We start from the raw sequence: 11,982 nt of genomic DNA, 5'->3' as shown, positions 1-11,982 counted from the left end.
TTCCGGTTGTCAGTTTCAGCTGTCCGCTGTAGTGGCGGTATATTGGGTCCAGGTCGATGTGTTTGTTGATGGAGTTTGTGGAGTATCCGTTTTTGGCGAATACCTTGTACAGGTGTTCCTCTTTTTGCAGTTCTGGTGTGCTGCAGTGTGATGTGACCGTTTTGAATAGTGTCTTGATGCAACTTCGTTTGTGTGTGTTGGGGTGGTTGCTTTCATAGTTCAGGACTTGGTCTGTGTGTGTGGCTTTCCTGTTTACTTTTGTGGTGAATTCGCCGTTCGGTGTTCTCCGTACCATCACGTCTAGGAATGGGAGTTGATTATCCTTTTCTTCTTCTCTCGTGAATCGGATTCCTGTTAGTGTGGCGTTGATGATCCGGTGTGTTTTCTCTATTTCTGTGTTTTTAATGATTACAAAGGTGTCATCAACATATCTGATCCAGAGTTTGGGTTGAATTTGTGGTAAGACTGTTTGTTCTAACCTTTGCATGACTGCTTCTGCTATGAGTCCAGAGATCGGTGAGCCATTATAGGGCAAGCCAAACAAAGAACAGCCAGGGAATTCCTAGAAGCATGGCACTCATCCACAAACTTCATCAACAAACACATCGACCTGGACCCAATATACCGGCCACTACAGCGGACAGCTGAAACTGACAACCGGAAGCGAAAGGGACAGGCCACTATAAATGCCGGAGGAAACACCACAGAAGCGCTTCACAGGAGGCTCCCAAGCACTGAGGATGTCACCTAGACAGGGGACGAAACGTTTGCGACAAAAATTTCCAGCTCGGCGAACAGAACCACAATAAATACAATAAAATAATGGAAATAATTGAAACAAGTTATATCTTTGCATTAAAAAAAATCGATACTTAAAACATGTAACTCTGTGCACTGACAGTATGTTCCAAGAGTATGTCTGTTTCCTGTTCAAAATGGATGGTACTGGGACTTCATCTATGATGCTCAGCCACATTCCATGCCATTGTAACAGGAGGGAGCCTACATGGTGTCTCAGAGATGAGGAGCTCTATATTGCAAAAGCTGAGGTATCGCAGGTTTGCTGCTACAGCACTAGAAGAGATGAGGAACATTTTCAAAAAGGACCGAATAAGCCTGAAGATTAGCATTCTATTTGATGTCAATACTTCAGCTGAGACCAAGGCCTTCAACATGTGAATGATTGGGGTGAAATGAAAGGGGCAGAAGCAGGTACTTTTATTAATTAATATTAGATATTTAACCCTGAAAAGCAAGGGGTGGTGCACTTTGGAAGTAACAACAAGTCAAGGAAGTATTCAATGAATAGCAGGACACTAGGAAACTCAGAGGAACAGAGGAATTTTGGTGTGTCTGTCCACAAATCACTAAAGGCAGCAAGACAGGTTAATAGGCTGGTGAGGAAGACAAATGAAATATTTGTTTGTATAACTTGTGGCAGAGATCATAAGGAGTAGGAAGTTGTACTGGAGCTTTACAAAAGTTTGATCAGGCCACTGCTACAGTTCCATGTGCATTTCTGGTTACCATGCTGTAGGAATGACATGTTTGTACTGGAAGAACTGCAGATGCTGGGAATCAGAAACAAAAACAGACATTGCTTGAAAATGTGTGTTAACTCTGACCTCTCTCCACAGTTGCTTCCAGACTTGGAGATTTTCCAGCAATTTTTGTTTTTGTGACTGTTACTGGAGAGATGCAGCAGAAATTCATCAGAATGTTGCCAAAGTTGCAGCATTTTATTTGAGAGAGGCTAGTTAGGCTCAGGTGGTTTCCTTCAGAACCCAGAAGGCTAAGAGGGGACCTGATTGAGGTGTACAAGATTGAGGGACTTGTACAGGGTGGGTAGAAAGCAGCTGATGTCATTTATTGAATGACCAATTACAAGGGGTTGTAATTTTTACGGTGAAAGGCAGGAAGTTGAAAGGAGATTCGAGGGAACAAAAAATTGATGCAGTCATTGGTGGGAATCCGGATGTACAGTCTGAGAGGGTAGAAGAGGTACCCTCACAGTCTTTAAAAACTACATGAATGACATTTGAATTGTCATAACATTCAAGGCTCAGGGCCAAGTGCTGAAAGGTGGATTAGTGTAGCTAGGTTGGCACAGACTCAATAGGCCCAAATGGCTCATCTGTTCTGTATGACTGTATGTAGGTGTGGAAGAACAGAAAAGTTAAGGTTGAGGTAAAGGGATGACAGCTGTGTACCTAAGATCAATTTTCCTGATTTTTGTTGCCTAATTTAGAGCTGTTCAGTTCACATTTCACAAACTAAAATGTTACAAAGCAGCACAGTTCAACCATGTACCAATTATGAAATTACTGATCTGAGGAAGTAAAATGCATAGCATCTACTGCAAGATGCTTTCACCTCTTGCGATGCTCTAAAGCACTTGATAAATGAATTACTTCTGCACCATTATGTAGGTGCACACAGCAGCTAATTTGCATCCAGCAAGGTTCCAAAACTGGGGATAAGATGATCAACCAGCTAAGTGGTGGGAGAATTTATGGAGGATGGTGAGAACAAAGAGTAATGCAAATAAGACAAAGCTATTGGTGATGTAGTTTAAGTGTTTTCAGCCAAAATATTTTGTTTCATCAATTGCTCACATACAATTTTAATATTTTGTTCCACAACAGACAACATTATCACGGTTATTTGGTCTAAAAAATCATTAGAAATGGCCTGGTGAGTCAATCACCAGGAAAGATAGCCCCTCAGTCCTGGAACATGACAGTTTTAAACACTGTTTACATCAAATCAGGGAATGCTATGTGGCACAAGCAATGAAAACAGGTCACATTCTAATCTGTCTGCAAAGACTGTGAATGATATCCATTCCAGTCCTTTACATTTGCAAGGTACAATTCAAAGGGATGTGAAGGAAAATACAGAGAACTACATATTGAAAAACATGCAAAAACATCCAGACAAATAATTCTGAAATGAACAGAAGCCACTTAAGCAAAACATTAATATTTAGTTGGAGAAACAGAGATCTACAGCATCAGTGCAGGAAGCAACTCTATTACCATCTGTAGAAAACTATTGAATATTCTTACGTTAGGAATGTAAAATACAGAAGAAAATTGGTGACTGCTGCTTTTAGTTCATTAAGATATAATCTATTAGTGCATAAACACTACTACCTACATACAATTCACATAGTGAACACAAACTAAGCTAAACAAAAGCTAGCTTCATGTACAATAAATATATATTTCTATTTGTTATGTACAAACTCAAAATACTTAACAAGTCAGCATTTATATATATTTTTCTAACAGTTATTAAAATAAAGAATTATTCTCAAACTATAGCTTTTTTGTACCCTTGTTTAGAAGTACAATCAGTTTGCATTGGTAAGTTGCAAGGTGCAATAAAATAAATTGCAAAAAAATCTAGTTTAGTTTAAAGAATTCAGTTACAAAAGGTATTTGAATCATGTGCCAGGAACAGATAATGAAATTTGCAGTCTAAATTGTAGGTACCAGTCAGTAAATCAGTACTCACACTACTCCAATTTAATATGAGGCACAGGATTATAAGTGCTCTGAAACTCTGCTCCACTTTCTAAAGAATGTATTTTTAAAAAATTATGCTAATTCACAAAACAGAGTTTCTTGCAACACAGCAATGGCATTCTTAATCGGTCTTTTAGACCTGAAATACTGTATCTTAAACTTCAATTCTCCACTTCAAACGTAATTCTTAAGTTAAAAATCAAATAATTGAAATCCTGAAACTCCATAGTAAATTAGTTATTTCTTGTTTCTTCTAAGGCTTACACTTTGTGTAATAAATATTACTGGCTACATTGAATAATGTAAATTAATTTAGAATCACAAGCTTACACAATAAGTTTTAAAACTTAAATACTCTATTTTAAACTTCTATAGAAATGGTTGTGGAATCCTGAGATAATTTGGAAGCTGATTAAGTTACAAATGAATTTCTAATGTTCTTCTGCATAGAAGGTTCTTCTATTTCTCTATCCCTCTTACAAAAAGCTTCAATAGTTGGCAGTGAACCCTTCAAAGAAAAATAAAATAAGATTAGTAGCATTTAATAAAATGTTATCAACGTAGTTATAATTCAACTTATAATGCCTTCTTTAAAACATTAACTCTAATTGTTAAGCAATTCTTTGTCATAGCAAACATTCAAATCAATTATATCCACAAACTGCATTAGCTTCTGATTTCTAAAGATCAATAAGGGTGATGCTGAGAGATTAAACAAAAGCAGGTAAAATGATGACTAATTAAAATGAAGATGAATTCTACTTAAAGAATGTCAATTTAAATTTTTTTCTACTTGAACAAGGTTTGAACATTGTGTTTTCAAACGTGACCTATCAATTCAGTCAACTGGAGTCCATGAATATATCACGTACATTGGAGTTAGGAAAGTTTCAATTTTAGAAGACATTTTACAAAAGGAAACAAAAATATTAGAAATCGTTGGTAATACTGTTTGTAATGTTGACAACATAAAGATGATCTTGTCCATGCATGCTCCATGACTGCCCACAATTACTTCAACTATTCTGTTTACTGCAGGGACTCCATTTACTTTCTCCAAGTTTATTTCTTACATTGCATATGTTCTAATGAATCAACATGCACCACCAACTCTTGTTATTTAGTCTCTTATACTATGCATCTGAGCACAGGCCTTGCCTCTAATTTATAACTTTTCTCAGTTTTGATGAAAGGAAATCAAACTGAAATGGAACTATGTTTCTCTGTCTATAGATGGTGCCTGATCTGCTAAGTATTTCCAGTATTGTCTATTTTCATTATCAAGAACAAGAAGAGCCAGGTAATGAGCCACAGGATGTGCTGCAGGTTGATCTCAAGGTCTTTGGATCAGATTTTCAGGAACTAGAGAGTGAAGTTGAAATTACAACATCAAAGTTAGTAATCTCGGAATTACTGCCCATTTTCCATGTGAGCAACAGTACAGCTAGGAAAATATGTTGCTGGTTGTATTCTCTCATTGGTTCTCAAAGTGAATCTTACTGAACAAAGACGAAGTATAAAAGTTAATGAGCTTTAAACTTCAAAAGGTATATCACTTGTATCCACATGATACATGATTATATGTGGTATGTTAGTGAACAGTGGCAAATCAATTTTGATGACATCAGTGACCATATAGTCTTTTTGTACAACCAACTGACAGATAGGAATAATTTACTAAACAATAAACACCTACCTCACTTCAATAGCAGCGTGCTTAATTATTTCTCCATCACAGTTCCAACTGCTTTGATGCTGTGCACAGCTGCAACTGGGATGATCTCTACATATCTGACCAAAGAGATTTTTACCAACATCCTGGATATCAGTGTCCTCCTCATCACAGTACTTGGGTGTAAATTTGAATTCCTTCACTCGGTGAACCTCGACAAATGCATGGTCAAACTGAAATATTAGAAGCATAAAGTTGTGAATGTTAAGTTATTTTAATACATAGACTTTTCATGGTGTTTGAATAATTTGAAATGGAATTTGAATTTGGATTTTTCTTACACCCCTGCTCTACATTAGCATCCTATCAAATTACAGATGTGTCAGTGATCTCTTTTCCCAATTGTTTGCTTAATAAGATTTTGCAAATTTCTGATTAGCTACTTCAAAATTGCAGTATGGTGTGACAGTGCTGAAACAAGTATTTGTTTTCATGCTATCACTTGATGCTTTGTGAATATTGTGCTATGCATTCCACTTTTTTTCTGGTGTGCATACATTAGTGCCCGTAGTTTGAGTAGCTCACAACTAAAATCAAAGTAGTTCCAATTTATGATGTTGCATAATTTGTGTTGTAATCCTCAGAGCCAAATAAATGTTCACCGGACAGGGTGAATAGCCAAAATCTTTTTCCCAGGGTAGAGGAGTCGGAAACCAGAGCTCATGAACTTAAGGTGAGAGGGTATTGATTTAAAAGAAACCTAATGGGAAATGTTTTCATGCAGAGTGGTACATGTATGGAAAGAGCCACCAGGGGTGATGTTGGAGGCAGGTACAATTACAAAATTTAAAGGGATGTGGATGGGTGCATGAATAGAAAGGATTTAGATTGATATGGACCAAATGCTGGCAAATGGGACTACATTCATTTAGAATACCTGGTTGGTGCAGACGGGTTAGACCCAAGGGTCTACTTCCATGTTGTACAACACTATGACTCTATTTGTGAAGAATTATTGTCACAGTTGTAACTTTAAATGCAACTGATATGCTTCATGACATATCAAGGTATACGACTTACAAGTGTAGACTTTAAAATAAACTTTGAACTGTTCTGTTAATTCATTAAGTTTCAAATACTTAACCTTTGTTACATCACAGCATATTATGATGAACCTGTATTAGTGTAATGCAGGAGTCACTGTATGCAATAGTGATCCTACTCCAATCACTATGCCCATCTTTTAAAAATAAAATCTATTTGAAGAAATCAACCTATGATACAGATGAGACATGTAGGTGAGTAACACTCAAATGTATCTGTTATCTTTAGTTCAATATGAACTCCACAAACAAATTTTATAATACTGCTCACAATCACGAGTTTAATTCAAAGGGTCCTATAGTGGAAATTATATAAGAAGGTAGTTTAAGGATTAGAGGAAGAAAAAGCATTTTTGTAAATAATGTCTCAAGAGTGCTGTAACTAGATAATAAATTACATTAACTTAATACCTTGCACAAAAACTTAACAGAATGTAACAATAATTAGTTTTATCTCTACTCAAAACTAAGTTTAAATGGACATTTATTTAAATAAACCTACTTTATCCATGCTTGTAAAGGATTTCAGGTTAGCTCTTTAGAAATTTTACTACATATTTAACAATCGAGTGAAGATATTGCAGACACATATTGTTTCGGAAGACTGACCATTTAAGAGGCTAATTTTTAACATTAAAACATTTCAAACCAACTGAGGAAAACCTCCTACTTTTGCAGGTGATGCAAAATGTTTAGGCATTGTATCAAATGAATAATCCTTATATTCAGTGTTAGTGCATGAGTAAACTCACTCTTATCCAGTACATAAACATCTGAAATCCTCAAGCAACCAGTAAAACTTTTAAAGGAAATTTACCATTTTTATATATTTTTTTCAAAAACATCTGTTTGAACTTGGTGTACCAAATTCCAATGCACATATTCACCCACTATGCTGTAAATCTCCTAGCTGCCATGAAGCATTGCCATCTACTGTCCTTCCTAATGCAGGTGCCAGTAGTGGCTGGTTGAATTCGTGATCTGAAATCCTTTACCCATCAAAGTGGCCTCAAAAGACTCCCATGCAAGGACTAAAGTGAAAATATGTTTTCACTTTGAAACAGAAATGGAAATATGTGAAAGACTGAAAATGGGTGAAAATTGCAGGTGTTCAATGTTGGTTTGTCAATGATCTGTAACATAAAAACACAAAGTGAACAGCCCAAAGATTTATTTGTGATAATATTGCGCTTTCATACACTTCATACTCTTAGGATCAAAGATTTGGGCCAACATTTTATCTTAATTGTGTGAAATCTTGCTTGGATGAATGCAGAAAGTTTCATCATGCTTTTGTACTTTGGTGAAAAGAACATTTGTGAAAGAAAGGAATATGTGAAGATAATAAAGTTGTACTTTTATTGGATAATTGCCATACTCATCCTCTTCAGAAGAGCTCATCAAGTGGCAATATTTTAATGTGTCTATGCCCTCCTATTGTGATAAGTTTGATTCAGTCAATGGATCAGGATATGATCCAAAATCTAAGTGTTTTACTGGTGTGACTTTCAGAAAAAGCTGACAAACCGTGAAGGAAACATTCATGAATTTTAGCCCACATACTCTATCAAAAGATCCCTTTTTTTAAAGACTATAAGAAATAGAAACATGGGTAAGCCATTAGGCCCTTCAAGCCTGCTCCACCATTCAACAGGATCACGGTTGATCCAACATTCCTCATGTCCACTTTTCTCCACTGTCTCTGTAACCCTTGATTCCCCTACTGATCGAGAATCTATCTTAGCCTTCAATGCATGCAAGGACTATGTCCTCACAGCTAAGGTGACCCAAGGACTCAGTCCTCAGAGAAGAAATTTCTCCTCACCTCGGTCTTAAATTGGCACCCCTTTATTTTACATCTTTCATGTGCGAAATCTGGTGAAAAGTGAAACTCTGCAAAGATGTTGACAAAATCTTTGGCCTCTTTCCATGTTTGCAGACTGAGTGTCTGATGAGAAAGAAGTTTTTGAAGGATTTTGTGTTTAAAAAAGCAAGCAAATGAACAGTGTGAGATAAGTCGTCATGGAATTGGTTGGCTCTATTAATGCTATAAATCCAGGAAAAAGTATTTCCAGAACCGAACTTGATGAATGGTCGGATGCTGACAAGGATACTCTATTACAATGACATTAAACACAGTAGAAATTATAAACAGTGTTTTGTACCATGACAAATCTACAGTTCAAAAAGAAAAAAAAGTGATGACGTGAGGGAGCAGGTTGAAAATGTTTCATGGCAGGATTTAAAAATGTCTTAAAACCTGTTGAGCAGTGAAACTGATGTAATAACTTCACTTCCTGCATTTCCAATGAGAAGGAAAATATGCAAGTAGGCAGCTAAGAGATTTATTTAAGAGGGCTGAGGCTAAACCCTCATCTCCTCAGCCCTCAAGATGCAAGTGCTGGTTCTGTGAATGACACTGATAAAATGGGTGCGTTAGCCTTTTGTAAAGCTATTCCTATAGCATTAAGGGAAAAATTCAATAGATCTGATACCTGGTCATCATTATTTGTGTGCCTGATAAGATGTCTCAGGAAATTCAGTCTCGAACACTTGTGGACTAAAATTAGATCAATGGTTCCATCAGCCAAGTGCGCTGCTGGTGAAAGACCCTTGGGAGACTTTGGACATGCACAACTCATATTCGTTGAATTTATAGCCAGAAATTTTCCTTTAACCACTTTCCATTGTTGCTGTTCTTCTAAAGTAAGAGAAACAAATGGTTACATAAATCAGTGAGGGACAAAATCTTTACTTTTGCACTTGCAGTATTTTTATTTTATGTTGCACAGCTTAAGGATGAAATGATATTCGGGGCTATCACAGCTGGAAACGATCATGTCCTCAAATGAATGGTCACACACAAGCAATTATGGCAGTCATTGCTGATTGAAAATAGGAGAGCAGAAACTGTATCAATTGTCCTCTTATCTCATACAGTGGTTCTGAAACTGGAGTCCAGATACTTTGCAGAGGTCAGCAAAATGTGTGAATGAGCTACCAGAAATAACAAACAAACCTATGCATTCAGAGGAGTAAGCCATTCAGCCCCTCAAGCTTGCACCAACATTCAAGAAGATCATGGGTGATCTACTTATTATGAATTCTATATTCCTGTCTATCCTGATATACCAGGTGTCCCAAGCTTAACGAGAACCTATCTACCTCTGACTTAAAAATATTCAGTGACCCCTTTCCTCTATTGCCTTCCTGATAAATATTGTTCCAAATTTACATAACTTCTCAAAAAAAATTCTCATAATATGCATCTTAAAAAGGTGACCCTTACCTTTTTGAGGCCCTAGCTCTGGATACTCATGAAGAAAAACATTCTTTCAAAATTCACTTTGTCAAGACAATTCATGTGACAACTGGGTAAAAATTATGAATCATTAGCAGCAGGTTACCGAGCTTGTGGGCAACTGTTAACAATGCAATTGCCCCAATGTCCTTATTACTAGTGCTTCCTAAACTCCACCACTGCAAGGGACTATTTCAAAGCTCAAGAATGTTTATGACAGGATCCTACATAATTGCACAACATTTCATAAATGGAAAGTAACAGATTTATTTCCAGAAATGCTGTTTTCTATCAAATCTTTCCTGTACTCATTAGTCGAAGCAAAAACAAGATTTGGTTACAGTAGTTTAAATAGTTGGAAAATATTTGCTCTCACAAGGTGAGCATTTAAAAAAAAAATCAGCCTAAAGGGTTTGATTCATTTGGAATTCGACACAATGATGCAAACTTAAATCGACATCTTGTACGTGGATACTTCACTATGAACTAAGGCCAGCTTCTGCTGATCATCTCGAGAGGTAAGAGCAGCTGGTTTTCTAAGGAAGCTTTATAGTAATCAATACTTTCAAGAGTTTCAATACTCCAGGTCATTGCTGGAATTTGAGAATTCATGGATACCACTACTGAACATCTCTCAGTTGGCAGATCCCTTTAAGTAAATAACAGTTTTATTAAAAGCATTATTTCTTTACAAATCTGCTGCACTAACATATTTTGAGCATTATATATTCTAATTTAGCTGTGGGTTCCATGTTAAATAATTTAATTGGAAATGATACCTTTCAACCAAAATATTGAGAAGCTGATTGAGAAAGTACAAAACATTAAAGCCAACTGTTGCATTCCAAATGGAAGTTACGAAAGATTGGCTACCTCAGACCAGGTTAATCTCAACACCTTGAGGATCAACATGAACCTGATACCATGCAACATCTGTACACATCTTATCAAGACAGAAGTTCCTCACTTCTAACTTCATCAGTTCTTTCAAAACTCTAGTGCTAACTTGTGAATATTTAAAAATTTATTGACATGGATTTTGTCAGCAGTGAAGTGTTGAAGTTATACATTGACTGCATAAAATAAAACAAACCTAGTCCATGGACTGCAGTGGGACAAAAGTTCTCCTGACTGCAGCTTGGTTCCAGTAGTAAACGTGAGTGAAGCCTAGAAGTGAGACATATTTTCATGCAAGCTATGTCCTCACTGATGTCATAAGATGTCACAGTCAGTCACTGTTCAGGTTGGAGCTTTCCAAAGGCTTATAATGACTGTTTAATTATTTTCTTTTTTAAAAAAAGCTTTTACATACATTTAATTACTTGTAAATTCCATTATCATCTCTGAAAATTTGCAAGAAAGATTTTAAAACTGTAACTATTTTGGAATTTTAATTTTTATTCTGAACAACAATCCTATGAAATGAGAATTACTTAAACTATTCGTGTTCTTCAGAGAAACAACTGACAAAGCGGGTGTCTACATCATTTTGGTCTACTAGATGGCTTCCACAGTTCTTCTAACTCACTTTCCAACTCACTCAGCTTGTCAGCCCCACTCCCCACCTGCTCTTTCAACTCCCCCAGTTCCTACCCCACCTTGTCTTCCTACCACCTATTATGGACTAGACCAGACCACTCAAAAAATGCTTAAACAGGCAGCCCAGACTGTAACTTTGCAAGTTGTTTTGGTAAGTGCACAGTGAAAATTACCCGGAGTATATTAGCTCGGTGGACTAGCAGGTTTTAAAACAGACAAAACTTTATTCACAAAATTGCAGAATAAAACACAAAGAACAGAATAAAGGACACCCACAGAACTCAGTCTATCCAAACTAGACATAATTATGCTGTTCCGAATATCCACAATGGTCCCAATAAACAAACCTCTTAAACACAGTAAAAATGAAACAAAGGCTTATTGGTTGAAGTTAGAAGGGCAGAGAGTCTAGTAGTCTGTTTCCACACAGCCCACTGCTGAACTGACTCAAACAAAACTCCAGTTTCTAGGACTGACCACTTCCTTTTCATTATACAGGTCACTTCTAAAACATAAGCTTTGGCCTAAAGTTTCATCTGTTTACATACAAACAAAAAGGCCTTTCATCTCTGGACCAAACCAGTTGATTCCAAACCAGAGTGGTTTATGACCCCTCTGAAAAAAATAACAAGGACACAGTATCCTTGAGAAAAGGAACAGCTTTTAGAAAAAAACAGCTTTGTGACATATCACTGACAACCCAATCCCATTAGCATCTCAGCATCACTGTTGTCAGAAACAACACTGATACTTCTAACAATGGTATCTGAGGAGTCGGGGCATATACAGGAGCCAGAAGAGTTGGAGGTGTTCAAGAAGAGGAGCAGGGAAAGTCAA

General features: G+C 36.7%; 1 protein-coding gene across 4 annotated transcripts in view; it reads right to left on the bottom strand.

Moving 5' to 3' along the window:
• Positions 1-739: 739 nt before the first annotated feature.
• cerk (ceramide kinase) overlaps positions 740-11,982 on the bottom strand; it is a 79,605-nt gene continuing 68,362 nt past the window's right edge. For 2 of the 4 annotated variants that reach the window (XM_043713704.2, XM_087999541.1), the window contains 3 exons: positions 8,801-9,006; positions 5,227-5,435; positions 741-4,038 (listed from right to left, as the gene is read on the bottom strand). In XM_043713704.2, the coding sequence (XP_043569639.1) occupies positions 3,990-4,038; positions 5,227-5,435; positions 8,801-9,006 (464 nt within the window). In that variant the 3' untranslated portion in view covers positions 741-3,989. Of the gene's footprint in view, positions 4,039-5,226; positions 5,436-8,800; positions 9,007-11,982 lie in introns of all 4 variants that reach the window. The other 2 variants (XM_087999540.1, XM_043713702.2) reach the window with 2 other exon arrangements.

The sequence above is a fragment of the Chiloscyllium plagiosum genome, unplaced genomic scaffold (genome assembly GCF_037043375.1).
Source record: "Chiloscyllium plagiosum isolate Xiang-an unplaced genomic scaffold, Cpla_swu_hap1 HiC_scaffold_23, whole genome shotgun sequence".
Taxonomy (NCBI): Eukaryota; Metazoa; Chordata; class Chondrichthyes; order Orectolobiformes; family Hemiscylliidae; genus Chiloscyllium; species Chiloscyllium plagiosum.
This window is presented reverse-complemented; position numbering and strand designations above follow the sequence as displayed.